Source organism: Trachurus trachurus (assembly GCF_905171665.1).
Source record: "Trachurus trachurus genome assembly, chromosome: 22".
Taxonomy (NCBI): domain Eukaryota; kingdom Metazoa; phylum Chordata; class Actinopteri; order Carangiformes; family Carangidae; genus Trachurus; species Trachurus trachurus.
Genome location: NC_139907.1, coordinates 10,961,434 through 10,979,021, shown reverse-complemented (window position 1 = coordinate 10,979,021; position 17,588 = coordinate 10,961,434). Strand labels below are relative to the sequence as shown.

The 17,588-nt window shown below is 40.7% G+C and overlaps 3 protein-coding genes across 4 annotated transcripts; 2 read left to right on the top strand and 1 right to left on the bottom strand.

The window, feature by feature from the left end:
- Nucleotides 1–16: 16 nt before the first annotated feature.
- On the top strand, nucleotides 17–6,518 carry arg2 (arginase 2). Its single transcript, XM_083998448.1, has 8 exons — nucleotides 17–396; nucleotides 503–575; nucleotides 3,409–3,583; nucleotides 3,831–3,990; nucleotides 4,844–4,938; nucleotides 5,046–5,150; nucleotides 5,281–5,417; nucleotides 5,522–6,518. Exons 1-8 carry the CDS (start codon nucleotides 283–285, stop codon nucleotides 5,710–5,712), a joined length of 1,050 nt encoding a protein of 349 aa, XP_083854574.1. The 5' UTR covers nucleotides 17–282; the 3' UTR covers nucleotides 5,713–6,518.
- Nucleotides 6,519–7,489: 971 nt separating this feature from the next.
- On the bottom strand, nucleotides 7,490–10,497 carry vti1b (vesicle transport through interaction with t-SNAREs 1B). The gene is made up of 6 exons (XM_083998073.1): nucleotides 10,271–10,497; nucleotides 10,085–10,143; nucleotides 9,273–9,470; nucleotides 8,916–9,089; nucleotides 8,625–8,686; nucleotides 7,490–8,310 (listed from the first exon to the last, which is right to left on the bottom strand). Exons 1-6 carry the CDS (start codon nucleotides 10,365–10,367, stop codon nucleotides 8,211–8,213), a joined length of 690 nt encoding a protein of 229 aa, XP_083854199.1. The 5' UTR covers nucleotides 10,368–10,497; the 3' UTR covers nucleotides 7,490–8,210.
- A 1,107-nt stretch (nucleotides 10,498–11,604) lies between these two features.
- On the top strand, nucleotides 11,605–17,073 carry rdh12 (retinol dehydrogenase 12). Of its 2 annotated transcripts, none has more exons than XM_083998248.1 (7): nucleotides 11,605–11,744; nucleotides 12,422–12,540; nucleotides 13,442–13,597; nucleotides 13,699–13,803; nucleotides 14,427–14,636; nucleotides 14,987–15,176; nucleotides 16,068–17,073. In XM_083998248.1, exons 1-7 carry the CDS (start codon nucleotides 11,671–11,673, stop codon nucleotides 16,168–16,170), a joined length of 957 nt encoding a protein of 318 aa, XP_083854374.1. In that variant the 5' UTR covers nucleotides 11,605–11,670; the 3' UTR covers nucleotides 16,171–17,073. The 2 variants fall into 2 exon arrangements, with proteins under 2 accessions (XP_083854374.1, XP_083854373.1); XM_083998247.1 differs by having other exon boundaries at nucleotides 11,615–11,744; nucleotides 12,419–12,540.
- The last annotated feature ends 515 nt before the right edge of the window (nucleotides 17,074–17,588 follow it).

The following is a 17,588-nucleotide window of genomic DNA, read 5'->3' as shown; positions in this document are numbered from 1 at the left end:
AATCGCTTGAACTCGCTTATCATTTTTTGAAATGCTCTTAAAAAACTTTTTTTGTTTGAATAAATTAGAATGTGATAATCTGCGCCATTGATCTCGGTCTTAACGCGCACCAGCTCATGAATATTAATCAGCTTGAGAAGCCATAAGACTGGCCCCTTGCAGCAGCGCGGCAGCATCCACTGGAGCAACATCTCCGGTCGCTTTCATCAGCCTCACTGGTCGCTGTCTGAAGCCGGTTTTGATTTTTTGACTGGGCTCTTTCTTGATCACTTACAAAGAACCATGGCTTTGAGAGGACCTCTGTTCCGTCTTCTCACAACTAATCTCAGCCACACCTGCCAACAAAGCAGATCACAATCTGTGGCTGTTCTCGGCGCTCCGTTTTCAAGAGGACAGGTAAGAAAACATTCATTTTTAATGACTTTAATTGTGTAAATCTAAGTTTAATAAGCCAACACATTTTAACATTCACCTAACTCATTTTTGTTGGTTTCTCTAACAGAAAAGGAGAGGTGTGGAGCATGGTCCTAAAGTCATCAGAGATGCGGGGCTCATGGAGAGGCTCTCCGGTTTAGGTAGGTGCGGGGATAATAATGGAGCATCCGGTGCCGCCGCCTCGTTATGTAACCGTGAATGGGTGTAACCTGCCTTAACTTAAAGGATTTAACTCCCACCCCCGGTTTTCTGCCAGATCGTTACATCACAGTTAGACAGTAAATATAAACATCCGACAGGCAGACAAGGAGAGGTTATTCCAGCTCACATGCCCCAGACAACAAAGTGACTGTCTGTCTCATACTGTAGGCTACATGCCATTATATAGGCTTATTAAAATGGGATTAATCGTCTTTAGCTTTTTGTTCCGTGTTAGAAGCAAAGCCCACAGTAGACGCAATAGGCTACATGAAAACCGGGACATTATGTAAAATCATGTCGACACGTGAAGATGCGGAAACAGCCGCTAAAGCCATGCCATACATGGGCAGGAATATCACAAAGTAACCACAGGGTTACAGAGTGAAACAATCTCATTAGAGGACACTGGTGGTAACTCGATCTGCACCGGGCTCTTTCTTTCGTCTTGCCACATGTCTCGTTTAGTCATCCCCCAGCACATGCTCGGAAGGGTGCAGGAAGAGGATGGCTGATTTATTTCCACTGTGTCGTCACTGCGGCCTGAGTCACCCGCACTGTAAAACTCTCCGTGTGATCTCTGAATGGAAAGGCCTCCATTATCCTGCAGCTTTGAAGCCCGCTTTGTACCCAAAAGGAAAGACGACACCCAGCTCAGCTGGGCTTGTATTGTCCTTGCAACTAGACCAACCCACAGTAGCACAGCATAGGCTACCACCAAGAGTCCCGACAGGAGTTATGTAAGAATAGTGAGCCGTAGGAGATTTAAATATAGACTACCTCTTAGTATGATAAGGCCACTTTGTAGTCGTCGGCCCAGGCTACTTAATCTAGACTCAGATAAGTCCTACCAAGGACACTGTACATTAAGTACCAACAACCTACTGGTTCACTACAGGCAGGACTGACATATAAAACAGTTTCCTTGGTCCAGAGAAAAGAAAAATACTGGAGGCTATGAGCAGGTCTCTATAAATGCAATGGCACATTGTAAGTGTTGTGCCAAGGGTGTCTGTTGACTACAGAATGTTAATAGGAGGCCAGCAAGTATATGATAATGTTGCTATAAATACACACACTATAGAGAATATCACCCTGCGCTAAGTATAAGACTAATATCATGAACTCAACACGGTCCACAGAACTGTCAGGCACTGGTGGTGATAAATTATGTATGCGTTCAAACAATAGAGGATAAAGGTGCTTACAGGTGGTATGTGAGGACATTAGTACTGGTCACTGGTCAGTGCCTGTGTTGGGGCCAGCTGTATTGACCAGAGAGTCCAAGTATTACCAGCCAGGTCATCCAGACCACTGGCATCTGTTTATCAGCTGTAAACATCAGCTGTTGTGCAACAGTGGCAGCGAACACATCACACATTCCAGAGTCGAGACATCATTATTTTGGTTTCTAAAGCTGACACGTACCCAATGGCGCATACAGACGTATGGCAGTAGAAGAAAACAACATCTAAAATGTTAAAATATAGAGAAAGTTAGTTTAATCTGTTTAAACTTGGTCTAGAATACAGTAGCCTAAAGAAATAAAATGTGTGTCTATTGTTCATAATGAATCATTTATAATTATTATGTTAGATGGGAAAACCAAATATCTTTTACTTGTTTTTATGCTAAAGATATGATTTATTTCCAAACCCTTTTATTAAAAGGAGTCCACAAGGAAATATAATCCCTGCATTTTTTTCATTTCACAATATTATTGTATCCTGCAGATGTAAAGTTTAATATTAAATATTCTTTAGAAAACCATTCAAGTTTTAAGATCTGAGGTTGAAGAAATGATCAAAGTCTACTGAAGTTGGAGACGCTGACTCGTGAGGAGTCTTTCTGCAGGTGTCCCGATGTAAAATTGGCATCAGTGAAAAAAGATATATGATAGCTGCTATGTCAGTAACTGAGCTCAACACCTGAAACCAAACCCAAACTGGACCAAGTACTGTCATCTTAAAGTCTTTACACTCTCAGGGGTTAGTGTCACTTTGTACAAACTGTCTCAGTAATAATGCAGCAATAATGAGTTATATAATCATCTAAATTCAGCTACAGTAAAAAAAAAAAAAAAAAGAAAAAACTTGGTGCATTTTGCAGCTATAGAGGTGAATTTTGCAGTAAACTTGCAGCTTGTCCTGGCTATAACAGACTTTTTGAATTGTCCTGCAATAGATGCTCATGATTGCAATAAGACAAGGGCTATTCCTGTCCCCTCTACGAATGGCAGTGAACCACATTGGTTCCCCTTAGATCAGCAGAGTAACACTACACTGCCATCAAGTCTCACATTGCCAGATGAAGCCCCAATATGGCGGATCACATCACTTGTTTACTTCAAAGTCTGCGTCCCAAACTAAGTGGAAATTTTTTGGTCTTTAACTGCTGCAGCCGCCGAGCATAGGGTGACCGCCACCGAGTGAAACCCGAGCTGGGGTGACAAACGAGTGGAAAGTGCTTCATCACTAATCTTCCACTGTCATTGAGTGACTCAGAGTCTACAGACTGCAGGGTCAGACGGTTACGTGTTAAGTCATGTTATAAAAAGTAGAGAACACAAACATTTTTCCTCATAACAGCCATTAGGGCTGTTGGGGATTGTAAAGAAGAGGTTTGCTTACAGGTCACTACTCACAACAGTGAGTGTCCATAAACAGTGGCCTGGGCTGTAACAGTGAACCCCTGCTGAGTCACTGTAAACAACACCAAAAGGGTGACCCTGCACGACTGTCTTCATGTAATGGCCGCCTGTTGTTGGTTCCTCAGATTACTCTGTCCACGACTTTGGCGACCTCAACTTTCGCCATCTGGAGAACGACGAACCATACATGGATGTGAAGTTTCCTCGCAATGTGGGCGCAGCGAATAAGATGCTGTCCGGCGCAGTAAGCAGAGCTGTCGGTGCAGGACACACCCTCGTCATGCTTGGAGGTGATCACAGGTAAAAACCCTTATCTATATACGTATTTCTGTCCTTTAAAGACTTTGTTGTCACGCTCTTGTGAACATGTTAAGGGATTCTATAGGGGACTGCGTGTACTGCATGTCAAGAGCTAGAAATCATGCCGTACATCTACTATTACAAGTCTACTGGATATCAGTGTGCCATATGTTAAGGCCATGACTCCCCCCTGCAAGCCAGTCTCCGAAACACCAGATATTTAAAAGACCATCCTGTCCTTTTACAGCCTTGCTATCGGATCAGTGAGTGGCCATGCCCGGCAGTGTCCCGACCTGTGTCTCATCTGGGTCGATGCTCATGCAGATGTGAACACGCCCATGAGTTCTCCATCAGGAAACCTCCACGGCCAGCCTGTGGCGTTCATGCTCAAAGAGCTGCAAAACAAGGTGAGGAGAGATATAAGGCCTCATTAAATCTGAGTGTGAATGCATTAGAACAACATGGACCTACCAATGAAGCATCCTCAGCTTTTAACACTCTGAGTGACTCAATGCAAAGCTTCTAGCTGAGCAGCCTGTGCACTGTTAGCTGTTGCACTTGTCCATCCATGTGCATTAAAGCAGAAGTAAGCGATCCGGTCGTTTTGGCTAATGCTGCGTTCCAGGCAGGCTTTTGAAACCGTAAATTACAGCTTCAAGTCACAACTTACGACTTTGCAGCGTTCCAGGCAACCAACTCGTGTTTTTCCGACCTGTTTTACCTGTGAAAGTCACTATAACGGCCACTCGTAACTTCCGACCCGTGAACTCGTACCAGATCGAACTGGTACGACTTCACAGGTCGGAAAAACACGAGTTACGGGCTGCCCTGAACGCACCATAACAGTCCTCGTCCCTACGTCACCACGTTCACGCGCATCCCTTGGCTGCACACACAGCCCTGCATGCCGTTCTCTCTCCTCATTGGATAAAAACTGTAGGATACGATAAATGTTTTCTCCTCGGCTCAGAGCAGAGCAGAGTGACTGACAGACCCGTGTTTCGGTCCAAACACTCTATGTAAGTGATTGCTGTCGGAAGATATAACTATTTAAGACTTATATTAACACAAAAATATCGCTTACTTCTGCTTTAAGCATATTTTTGACTATGAAAAGGAAAAAATCTGTTTCAATCATAGAGCATTTAAAATCGGGCTTTCCTGGTAGTAAAAAAGTCTTACTATCTCATATCGGTATTTGTTTTTTTCCATCCCCGCATTTATACAAATTACATATTTCATTGTGTCTGTCTACCCCAGATGCCAGATATCCCAGGATTCTCCTGGACAAAGCCATTCCTCAGTGCGAGGGACCTGGTGTACATCGGTCTGCGGGATGTTGACCCTGGAGAGCAGTAAGTAGATACTAGCACTTTTACTGTATGTTTCTGATGCAAAGGTCATTTTCCTAATCTCTTCATGTAAGCACAGAGATAATATATGTTATCATGGTTCATTGCAGCCAAATCCTGAAGAACCTGGGTATCCAGTACTTCACCATGAGGGATATTGACAGACTCGGCATCCAAAGGGTCATGGAGGTCACTTTTGACCATCTTTTGTCAAGGTATGTCTTTAGTTTAGGTTTAATATACTCACCATTAAGGAAAAGTCAGCCATTTGTTAAACTGATAAAGCCAAATGATCACCCATGTCTGACGTGAACTGAATTTTAACTTGATCACCTTCTTGAACAGAAAACAGCGACCGATCCACTTGAGCTTTGACATCGACGCCTTCGACCCGTCTCTGGCCCCCGCCACAGGAACACCAGTGAATGGAGGTTTGACCTACAGGGAGGGAATCTACATCACAGAGGAAATACACAACACAGGTACGAATGACAACAAATGTATAGTTGCATCAGCATCATGTTAACACTTAAAAGGCGTATTGTTAGATTTTAGTATCTTACCTTGTGTATGTGTTGCTGGGCAGGCCTGCTGTCAGCCATGGACCTGGTAGAAGTGAACCCCGTGCTGGGGGCCAACCCGGAAGCCATTGAAGCCACGGCCTCTCTAGCGGTTGACGTCATCGCCTCGTCTCTTGGACAGACGAGAGAAGGGGCTCACACATCCAACGACGAGATCCCGTCTGTGAAGGAAGACACAGAGCAGCTCCGCATCTGAGAGCGAAATGCAAAGCTATGAACTGTTTCAACATCATCCCTCAGCATTCCGCAATTTTCAATACAAGACTGCACAGACTGAATCTTATAGTAGCTCAAGTTTTGAACTTTTTGTTCCCATCTCTATGCTGTTTAGTGTAATGTTTAAACCATGAAAATGGTCTTGATTTTAAAAAAAAACCTGTGAGGAGGCTTTACTTTACTGTGGACGAAAAAATCCCATTGATAAGAGAGAAAAGCCTTAGAAACTACTACATGTAATAATGGGATTGCCACTGTTTTAACAGCAACACTAACTTATTTTGCTCCTTTATGTACAAATAATAGTAATAAGTCAAGTGTTAGATGACACAGCGGCCACATAATTATTATGTGGTTGGTTTGCAAGAGAAAGAACCTGCCTCAGAGGTATGATAAACCAAGTGTGACATAGTTCGATGTCGAAGGACTCTCAAAACCGTTTTGTGGCTGTGCCAGTTGGTAAAAACTAGTAATGATGTGTTTGCACTTTTGGACCAGGTGTGGTTACTGTATTTTCTTTAGAGTTTACTTTTGTATGAACCTACTAGTACATGTACAAGGATTACTGCATGTACAATTATTTACTGACTGCATCAGTATTAATTGGCTTGAAAATTGTAATATCCAGGTTTGTTCACAACATGCTGGGAAAAAAACAATTATTTGCTTAATTAAGCTTGAATTGATCTAATGCCTGGTTGATATTTGACTTGATGTGGCCACTGAATGACTTGTCCTTGTAACAGAGTTTATATTTTGGTCTTCCATAAATGTGTTTTCATTTTTTGTCAGTGTGTACTTGCCTCTTATTTGATGTGTCTTCTGACACAGTTGTTTAAGAAATGAGACTCACTGCATCAGTTAGGGTTAGATAAGTGATTGCCAGCTGAAACATAATCATCTATGCAGCAATTATTCAATGGGAGGCTCTAACTTATTAGCTTAGAAGATGAATCCAAGTAGCAATATAGTATATAGACTCAAACCTAGAAATATCCACTCAAATTTCTTATACATAATATTATACCTGAACTGACATGTACTTCTTAACACTGATGACACTACATTGTTTTGCTCATTCAGTGTAACTTGCTATTGAGACCCTAAAAATGTCTTTAAATGCTCTTAACGTTGCACACATCAGTCCATCATCATCCAACACTGACCAACAGAGCTGTCCACAGAGCCAAGCTGCCAGCATGGCTGAAAAATGATGCCAGTGCCTCTAGGCTAATATTTGGACTTTAAAATGAACTGTTATTATGCTGATAACACGGTTATATAATGATTAGTTGCATTAATAATATATTATATAATAAACATGAAGTTATACAACCATTATATTGCACTCTGTGCCCACAGATTTAGAACAGAATAACATTTTTCTTTTAGTTTTTTTAAGGGGATATGAAAATATATTTCACTTAAAAAAAAAAGAAAAAAGATCTTCTATCCCAACACCACACATGTTGTTGTACTTGGCATCACTCTAGAAAGGCATGCTATCTTTGCGGAAGAAAAACATTGGGACAGCTGTGCCACTTCAGGAACATATCACTGATTAATTCCTTAGTAACAGGTGCCATTTACCCAGCACTAACATGCCATAGCCTGAGGATGTAGCCTGTAGGTAATTTAGCTCCAAAGTGTTTGTTTTTAACGTCGGCATGTTTGGCTGCCTTCCTGGGAAATATCACAAAGCAAACTGAGGTTAAAGATTAGCTTTAATGATGTGTAGACTGTCAAATAAACAACACTGAAGCCTATTTCAAACAGTGATTTTTGTATCATACAGAGATTAGACAACATATTTAACTGTTAAGAACATTGCATCTGTATTGTACGAGTTACCTCTCACTTCCTCAGGTCTCAGTACTCGGAATTGGAACAATTATACTGTGCTTGAAGACAAACAACAAAAATAGATAGCTGGTGCCATTTCATCTCATACTGTTGGTTTATAAAGACAATCAGCGAAAGAGTTGTGTTGAATACTAACAGTTGTGTAACTCACTCTGAGGATTTATGAACCTCTCAGATCTGAGGTGCCTCTGTCAGTATCAATTCACAGTCTTCACATGTGGAGGGTAAGTAGATCGATCTCTGATTTGACTAAACGCCAGAGAATCACCTCTGGGATCTGTAGCAGCCAGCACACAAGTTCAGGAAATCCTCGTCACTGGCAGTAACAGTCAGAGCAAAGGGTGCAAAACTCAATTCACAGTTTGTCCATGCAGCAACTGTGGTTTCGGTCCATTAACAAGTCCAACAATACGTTATTCTTGTCAAAATGAGCTTCCTCCTCCGCCCGTGGACAGAACTGTCTCTCAGTAACGGTTCACTTTAAGACTGAATCATTTCATTGTCCTTGTTTGCACTCACAGAAACATTTGGCTGAATACAGCAGAACAGCATTATTGCTACTGAATAGTCAATGGAGACAGATGTAGATGATCCCGGGGGCCCTGGATCCAGAGCTCAGGATGAGTGCCGGAAGAACTTCAAGTAAACTACAGCACCCAGGATGGCCAGCTCCATTAAAATGATGACACCTAAGAGCAACTTGTTCGTCATCAGCCTATAAAACAAATGCAAAAGGCAGAGTTACAAGGATTTTAATTACAAGAAGTAAAAAATAACAAAAGAAAACTAGTTCTCTGGATTTAAAATCTGGATTGGAACAAAGCAAATAATTAACAACAATTAAGCATTACGGTAAATCCATGTGCAAGTGTGATAAATATGTTCTGTTTTGCCTTGTTCGTGTACAGAAGAGCACAATACGTTTGTGTAATGTGGGCATATGGGACATAAGATGCATCAGATTCAAAAAACATAAATTATTAACAAGAACAAAAAATAATCTCATAATCTCCTCAGGGTGGCACTTACCGCCGTGACATGGCACGAAGGATTTTTCGACTTCGACTGAGGTTCTCTCCAGTGTTCACCAACTGCACAATAATCACAGAAAGCAGAGATATAACAAAAACCATGGTCTATTACATTCATCCAGTACTAGCATAGCACTTAACATGCCATCATGGTTTTGTCTCATAATAAGGAAACTAAGTAAATCACCAAACTCTTCCCTGACCATGTAATATATGACAATCCCTTGAATTAGATGACCATAACAGGGCACCATGCTCTCATCATCCCATATAAAGATTGACAGCTCACTCTGTTTCTGGTGCGGTCCAGCTGTTCGCGCTGCTCTCCCAGCTCCTCTATGATGTCAGTACCGATCTGGTCCGTCTCTGCAGCGAGACGTTGGCTTCGTTCAATACTCTGGCTGGCATTGTTCAGAGAATCTGTGCCCTGGAGAAGCAAGGCTCTCTGGGACTGAAGGTGTGTCTGCACACAAAAATGACAAAGGCAATTAGGTCGGATGATGGTAATTGTGACAATAGAAAAAAAAACATTTATAAGGAGGGGAAAACAGGAATGAAGAAAAGCGCAGTCACTAGAAACACAGTGGACATAACACATAATTAAGGTGTTCAAACAGTAATTATAAAACCACAGGCATCCACTCACACTTTGCTGATTTTGTGATGAATAGACGCCGTGATGACTTCCTCCCGCTGGCTGAGAGGAGGAGCCAAAACCCGGAGCAGAGTTTTTCATGTCCCTCTGAAGTTTACCCAGATCCCTGCGATACAGGCGCAGCTTTGTGCTCATGGCATTTCGATAGGAGGGAGGGGCAACGCGCAGCTCGTCCTCCATCCCTTGTAACTGGAGGAGAAAAAAAAGGAGCCATCTATCTATTACCATTCATAATGCACTAGTACCAAAACAATCACTGGACTACCTGATATTATAGTCAGGGTTAAAAGAAGCACTGAGATGCCACAAAAGACTGAGAAACTGAGAGTGCAGAAGCATCAGATTAACTTCAGATAAATGTTACAATGGGGGTTTTTTGTAATATAATAGTAAGAAACTATTGTGGGACCTTTCGTTTAAGTAACAAAGTGCTTGTTGTGATGAAGTAATAAGACACAATTTGAAAAGACCAACAGAGAACAGACAGTATAAAATGTAAAATAGGTGCATCAACGAGTTGACTAAGGGGGTTAAAAATTGCCTTTTTATAAATGTGAGTTTTTAATAGACTTTGCAATGTAGTTTCTGTGGCCTATTTAACATAATTAATTGTCAACAATCTCATTAGAGAGAGATCTTTCTCATTTAAAAGAGCAAATTGGAGGAACCAATGCAGTTGGACACCTGTTTCAGTGTTTATTTATAGTAAATCTAACCAATGTTTTATCAGTACACTGAACAAAAAGTGGGTCAATTCAACACAAGATAAAATATGAGGTATCAGCCAACAGAGAGCAGCTCACCACTTCCTCAGCCTCCCCCTGCCTCTCATCGAAGGTCCTCACCAGCCTCTTCCTCTCCTCTGTGGATGCAACACAAATTGTCACCATCACATCACATAACACGTTTCTGAAGAGTTTGTTTTTGTCGATTAGTTTGTTAACAAACGTTGACATGAAGCTGTAAAACAACATTAACAGACTGTTTACCTCCGTGGCTTTTCAGGACTCTCTCTGGGATTAGCTTGAGCTCTTCGTACAGAGATTGGTACATTTCGTGCATTTTCTCGAATTCCTCCGACGACATCTTGAATAAACTATCCGCTGCCTTTTATAAAGAAACAGCTTCGTTTTTTGCTGAAAAATAATCCGCTAGTTAAAGACAAAAACAAAACAGGAAGCGATTCCAGAGGTTTTGCTTTGATGTTAATCAGATCCCCGCGACTCTTCCGCATGATGGGCCTCGTGACCGAGAGGCTTAAACGCCAGACCAAAAATTAAATGCAATTATAGTTTGATACCAGTCTATGTTTGATACACTAATTATTATTATTTTTAAATTACTCTTACACTACGGTAAATTCTACTTTAAAGCGCTTACTAAAATAGTGACACACCTACGTGAAAACTGCGCAAAAACCACCCGTTGATAATTTTGTTCAGGCGCTATCCAGAGCTTTCACTGATGCCTTCTGGGAAAAGTAGTTCTGAAACAGATTTATTAGGAAGTCCTTTCAATTATTCATGTAGTGATGTATATTATCAAGTCTATTTCTTTTCATCATCAGTTACAAAAACAAAAGGCTAATTTCTGTTATTTATTTCATCCATTTATGTTTTGTTATACATGCATTTGTTTTCCTTCTGTGTTTTGTCTATTGTTGCCATATGGCATGCACCAAATAAAGCTTCTTGAGAAACAAAATTATTAGAGATTATTTATGTCAATCAGTTTTAAGGTAATTTGGTTACTTAAATATAGTCCCAGTGAAAGTACAAGTAAATTTCTTGATTATGAATGTCCAAAAAATTTAAATTCTCTTTTATAGTGACAGTCTACAAGTAAATTTGAGATAAGGCCTGATTCATTATTAGTTTTCATTTCTTTTTTCATTCATTACTAAATTATTATTATATTATTATTTGTCTGTGTCTTTTATCACTTGTTTCTGATCAAACTGTATTTTCATATCTTACATTTGTAACTTTTCTCTGTTCTTGCTAAAACAAAACAAAAATGCCTTGTTCAATAACGAAGTAAAGAAATATCAACATAAAGACATACTGTTGTAAATGTCTTTTTTCCACACTGTGAGATACCATTATGTTATTCTGTTGGAAAATCTGAATAAAAAGATTTTTTGGGAAAAAAAAGAGAAAATAAATATCAACATAAATAGATGATGTAATCATAATCATACAGCAAAATGTTAAACACCAGTTTCCTGGTTATATTGTACAATAAAAACTACAATCCCATGATTCCGTTCGAGGTGCGTCCGTCACCCCCGCTACGCTCTGCACCCCGTTCAGCGTTGACATCAGCTGTTCAGCCCACAGAGCAGTAGCATCCTACCGGAGGAGACAGAAAGGTGCAAATCCGCTGCACAATGTGGCTTTTATTAATTATCGCGGGCCTCGGAGTGGTGTCGCTACTGGTGATTGCATTTGCGCCACATATACGGTAAGCAACAACTGATACACACATCCATTTCCATACAAAACCAGAGATACACACACACACTCACACGTACACACAGATACACGCACACATCACGGGTTGATACGGTTGTTACTTGGTTGACAGGGCAGTAGATGTGCACTGATGTAATTATTGCAATGAGGGGCGTTTACGTGATGAAAGCATTGTGTATTACGCGCGTAACCCAGCTGGTCCTCATTGTTGAGTTGTCTATTTTTAATCAGAAATTATTTTTGCACGACGCTGATTGATTTTCTGTGCAGAAAATCAATACAACAGAGCGATGGAGCGGTGGGAGTTTTTGCACAGGGATGAAGCGGGTGTCCTCCAACTGAGCTGCTGGGGCCTATCAGGAACACGAGCGTGGGAGGAGTTATATTTGTATGCATTACTCTAACAGAGCTATTGGTTGTGGGACGTCCCTGCTCAGTGGCGTGGGTCGTATGACTCGACGTTCAGAAGTGTTCATTATCCAAGTTTCTCTATGAATAATTAAGCCACGTGTCCATATGTCCCAATCTAAACCAGGGCAGAGTTTATAGTGACTGTAGAAGCAGCAGCTATTATTACTCAATCACGCTGAGCTGCTTGGTACAATAGGCTACATAATAACACATAACGCATTTCAGTATTAATTAGTAGTAGTTGTGTGTCAGCAGAAAATATGCAGCAGGAGGAGTGTGCATGTCCACAGCTCGTCTGGATGGGAAGACAGTCCTCATCACTGGAGCCAACACAGGGATTGGGAAGGAGACTGCGCGGGACCTGGCCATCAGAGGTGACTCTTTGTTTCACCCTCAGACATAGTTCAGCAGAAGAACTTCACAACCACAGGAGAGGGGGAAACAACTGGGCACAACTGTGGTGTGTTACATGGGCTCTGGCAGGAAGATTAACATCATGACATTAATAGGAATGAGGGATGCTTGATATTGGATTTTGCCAGTATACTATAATGTGCCGATATTTTCAAACTCAATTTGGCTGATTGTACAGTCGACAAGTCACGTCACTCTATCTGCATGAATTATAATATCTGCAGATGCCAATAATACATTTATAATCAGCTAATGTCATGTCAGCTGTTAGGGATCTATCTACATGTTATAGTAAATGCATACAGTGGTAATCAACATTACCTTCTCTTTCACCATTATTTAAAAACAATTATTTTGTTTCTTTTCAATAGAACATTCATTAAAATAACAGATCTACTAAAAGTGTAGTGTCACGTTGAATTTTATATTTAAAATAATGCAACTTTCACTGCTTTTTCCTACCCTCTAAAGTACATGCAAAACCATGTTTTGTATAGTTTTGTTAGTGAGTGACTCCCTGGTGAAGTCAACATGAATAAATGAAAGGACAAAGAAACCGCACTAAGAAGGTGTGACCACTCTTCATCCTCCACACTGCCCTGAGGTTTCCTGAATTTACTGAACGGCTGACTGATCTCTGGGCCTCTGAAGTCTTTGTATAATTAAAAAGACAGTTGAGCTTTTTATAACATGGCATAACATCCTATGTAAACTTGATAAAGTGAAGTTCTACCAAAGTCTTCACAGAGAGCGCTGTGTGCTATAATAACCTCCACACACCAGGAGCCAAAGGAAGTTCCCTCTATTCTCTTCTCTGTTTTGTTCATATCTTAGTTTAAGATGATCTCATTCACATGACAGGGGCTCGGGTGATTATCGCATGTCGAGATACGGAAAAGGGCGAGGAGGCTGCGGCCAGTATACGAGCTGTGTACCCCAAAGCAGACGTGGAGGTTCGAGAGCTCGATTTGGCAGACACCTGCTCCATACGTGCCTTCGCGCAGAAATTCTTGAGAGGTAAAACGCACAGTTAACACCCACACCGATCCCGAGTGTGTCGTTATTTAACCGACATCACAGCAGCTGTGTTTCTTATTTTGTGACGTTCTCTTCCTCAGAGGTCACCCATCTTCATATCCTCATAAACAACGCAGGGGTGATGATGTGCCCTTACACAAAAACCATTGATGGCTTTGAGATGCACATAGGAGTCAATCACTTGGGTAAGACGTCGCAGAGATTTAGTAAAATCAAAAGGCTTAATATTGATTTTTCAAGATGTACAAATTCCACAATAAGACTGTGAAGAACTACAAATCAATTATGTAATCAGTCTCAAAACTGAGAAATAAAATGCAAGTGAAAAGTGTTGAACTAAGAATATGCTCCATCAATGGCTATATATAGTATATATAGATGCACTTTATGAAGACAGGACCGACTTGAGATAATCTGGTTAAATTAAGGTTATATATGAATGTATAGAATGGAAACAAGTAAAAATGGACATTTCAAATCACACAAGCTCCTATAATCAGTGACTCTGAATTAACAGTGTCACATAGTCCTGTACTGAGCCAGTGTCACCAGGACCAAAGATTTATGCCTTTGTTGTGTTTTTCATGTTAATTAAAATAAGTAAATTTCTTAGTTTTTGTCGTTTACTTTTGCCTCTCTGTGTATTTTCTGTGTCTTTTCGTTAACAACAAAAACAGAGATGCAGATGTGTAGATTTGAAGTGCACATAGGCATCAATAGAAATGTTGTAAAAAAAAAAAAAACATGAAATCAGGATCAGTACAATCTGAGTGTTAACACTAGCGTGTGCGTGTCTCACCTCTGGCAGGTCACTTCCTGTTGACGTCGCTCCTCATCGGGCTGCTCAAACGCAGCGCGCCGGCACGAATCATCGTGGTCTCCTCTCTGGCGCACAACTTTGGCTGGGTCCGTTTCCACGACCTTCACAGCCAGGGCAGCTACAACAGCGGATTAGCTTACTGCCAAAGCAAACTGGCAAATGTCCTCTTTGCCAGAGAGTTGGCCCGCAGACTCAAAGGTACACAAACACACATGTATAAACAAAGATGGGAGAATGAACAGATGACAGTCTAGCAAAGCAAACTGGATTAGTGGTTCTTTGTGCCAAGACAAGAAGAAAGGCCGAGATAAAAACCAAATGTAGAGCAAAAACAGGCCGGCCGTGTAGTAAACAGATTCTTTCTTATACACGTCAATTTAGCCTGAGAATATGCAGGTCTCTTCAAGATGATGTAAAAAGAGCATCAACAACTCTTTTTAACATTAATAAAAAGGTAGCTCAGATCAACCGTATCCTACACAACACTGCACATGAGAAACCAAAAATGTCTCCTACTGTGTATCTATTCTGATCTGTTGCTCTCACAGGTACTAACTTGACAGTGAACTCGGTCCACCCGGGGACGGTAAACTCCGACCTGACCAGACACTCGACTCTCATGACGATATTTATGACGGTCTTCTCCATGTTCGTGAAAACGCCACGGGAAGGAGCACAGACCAGCATCTACTGCGCGATAGCAGAGGAGCTGCACTCGGTCTCTGGGAAACACTTCAGGTAACACGGCAGCATGGAAACACAATGACAGCACTAATATACTCATGTTTAGCATCATTAGATTTACAGATATGGAGCCATAAAGTTTAAATTCTGACCTGATGATGGCACTAGACTAAAGGTTAAGCTGTCAAATTTCATAGCAATGCATCCAGTAGTTGTCAAGACATTTCACTGTAAACAAATAAACCAAAATCCACATTACACATTCAATAGATCCATCTTCTGGAAACAATGGGTGTCTGGTCCAAATTGGCATGACAATTAGAGATATTAAAATAATTTGTGTATACAGGTGCATTAAAACAACAACATGTAATGTATTTTATGCAACTTTAAAGACGTTGAATCGGTGCATAGATCTGTGCACTTGCCAATTCCCAGTCCAGCATTTTTAGCAGTATCAGAGGGATTTATGATGCTGGCATTTGATAATGCTAAATTCAGCCATGCAGGACTAAATTGGTGGATTAAGGAACATCCAGACTATTCCATCCTGCTATCATGGCAAAAAAAAAGACTGGAAACAGAGCCAATGAGCGTGTTGCAGCACCTCATTTGAACTCTTATCAGTGTACGTTTCCACTGATGGAATTTAAAATCAAGTCAGGTTAAATACAACTTAGTTTGTTCTGATAAGTGCAGCTATTTATCTCCCCTTTCAATGCCACTGTGGTAAAAACCGTGTGAATCGGCAAGAGCTCAAACATGTGAACCAGTTCCTTGTTTGTGTCCTGGTCTGACCTTCACAACCGATGGAATGAAATATGAAGCCAAATGTTGTTATCAAGCTCAAGGTCAAAGAGAAATGAAACCAGCGCACCTCCAGTGATGACTCACACCATCATCTGCCTATTATGTAATAACCATTCCCTCCTTGTTGCATTTCAGTGACTGCGCCCCTGCCTTCGTAGCCCCACAGGGACGGAGTGAGGAGACGGCGAGGAGACTGTGGGACGTCAGCTGTGAGCTTCTGGGTATCGAGTGGGACTGATTTAACTTTGAACCATCATCTAGCTCAGTTCTCTAAGGAGTCCTTATCCTCTCTCTTTTATCATTCTTTCATTTGTTTCTTTATGGTTTTGATGTTCTGTACTTTGAATGATTCTTACCTAATAGGCAGTCAGGTAATTATGTGAGAGGTACTATAATGTGAAGTTGCTTTTTTTGTGAAACAATGCAGTAATTACATTATAATAACTCAAGTATTTTGATGCGCTACAACAGCTCCGTGGAAGAGAGAAACACTCAGCTGTATTATGATGTAAACACAAATGACTTTTTGACCCTATATTTTTGTGACACAATGTGACTACGGTGTAGGCAAAAAAGCAACTTGATGTATTGTAATGCTGTAGGATACTGTGAAGGGTCAAGCCAGGGTAAATGACCAGCATCTTTATCCAGTCCTGTGTGTTTTGATTTCTCCAGAATTTGCAGCTGAACTCGCTTGACCTTCGTGCCAGCATTTCTAAACAATTGCAGGGTTTCTTACAGCGTTTCCAGGTCGACTCGAAAAAATTAGTAAACTGTTGAAGATCAGCGTCAGTTTGAGCCACGATCATCGCCTGAATCGCATAAATGTATTTTCTGATAACTGTAGAACATAGAGGTTTTAAGAAAGTTTTCTTTTTCTATTTTCAATCAAATCAAAGTTAGAATCATGTCGCTGCAAACCATGCAGAGGTATTACTTTTCCATTTGCATTGCCAAAAAACTGCAGGAACTACAGTTTTGCATTTTATGAGGACCTCCCGACTCATGTCTCCTTCTCAGCATTCACAAACAAGGTTGCCAAGAGTTTACATTCTGTTTTATACGAGTGAAACATGCCTTTTACTACACTTAAATTCATGTTAAGAGTTGAATGTTTACATTTGATGTAAATAAAACTGAAATATTACTATAAAAAGGTGCTGTGTCATTACTTAGTCATCATCATCCAAAGAAATCGATGAGTCTACTGTACAAAGAGAGTGTGTGAATGACAACAAAAAATCTGAAAATGAAAATATTCATTGCACATCCTGGGAAACATGCTTAATCATGACACTGCCAAAGTTAAATTAGAAGATGGTCACCACCCATTGTATAGCTGTCATACTAAATACAGTGGAGGCTAATAGCAGGCTAACTACCGTAATCCCAAAAAGAAATGGTGCAGCAAATAAAAAATCAAATTTTCATTGTAATACATCAGAATTCTGGTCCGTATTAAACAAAAAAGATGAAATTGTTTCACCAGAAGGAATTTTGTTACGTCTGGATGGAGCGGAGCAATCTCCCATTTCCAGTCTTTATGCAAAGCTAAATTAGCAGTAGCTTCATGTTTAGCAAACAGGCAAGTGAGTTGTAAAAATCCAACTACTGACAAGAAAACTTTTCCTTTAACTTCAAGAAACTGGGCAGCAT

What these genes read in the sequence shown, in the direction of transcription:
- arg2 (XM_083998448.1), top strand. Translation starts at nt 283, where the DNA reads ATGGCTTTGAGAGGACCTCTGTTCCGTCTTCTCACAACTAATCTCAGC. An exon ending in TCAAAGAGCTGCAAAACAAG is followed by an intron (nt 3,991 to 4,843) that starts GTGAGGAGAGAT and finishes TGTCTACCCCAG; the next exon opens with ATGCCAGATATCCCAGGATT. An exon ending in AGAGGAAATACACAACACAG is followed by an intron (nt 5,418 to 5,521) that starts GTACGAATGACA and finishes GTTGCTGGGCAG; the next exon opens with GCCTGCTGTCAGCCATGGAC.
- vti1b (XM_083998073.1), bottom strand. Translation starts at nt 10,367, where the DNA reads ATGTCGTCGGAGGAATTCGAGAAAATGCACGAAATGTACCAATCTCTG. An exon ending in CATCACAAAATCAGCAAAGT is followed by an intron (nt 9,090 to 9,272) that starts GTGAGTGGATGC and finishes TTTTGTGTGCAG; the next exon opens with ACACACCTTCAGTCCCAGAG. An exon ending in TGGACCGCACCAGAAACAGA is followed by an intron (nt 8,687 to 8,915) that starts GTGAGCTGTCAA and finishes ATTATTGTGCAG; the next exon opens with TTGGTGAACACTGGAGAGAA.
- rdh12 (XM_083998247.1), top strand. Translation starts at nt 11,671, where the DNA reads ATGTGGCTTTTATTAATTATCGCGGGCCTCGGAGTGGTGTCGCTACTG. An exon ending in CGCGCAGAAATTCTTGAGAG is followed by an intron (nt 13,598 to 13,698) that starts GTAAAACGCACA and finishes TCTCTTCCTCAG; the next exon opens with AGGTCACCCATCTTCATATC. An exon ending in GTTGGCCCGCAGACTCAAAG is followed by an intron (nt 14,637 to 14,986) that starts GTACACAAACAC and finishes TTGCTCTCACAG; the next exon opens with GTACTAACTTGACAGTGAAC.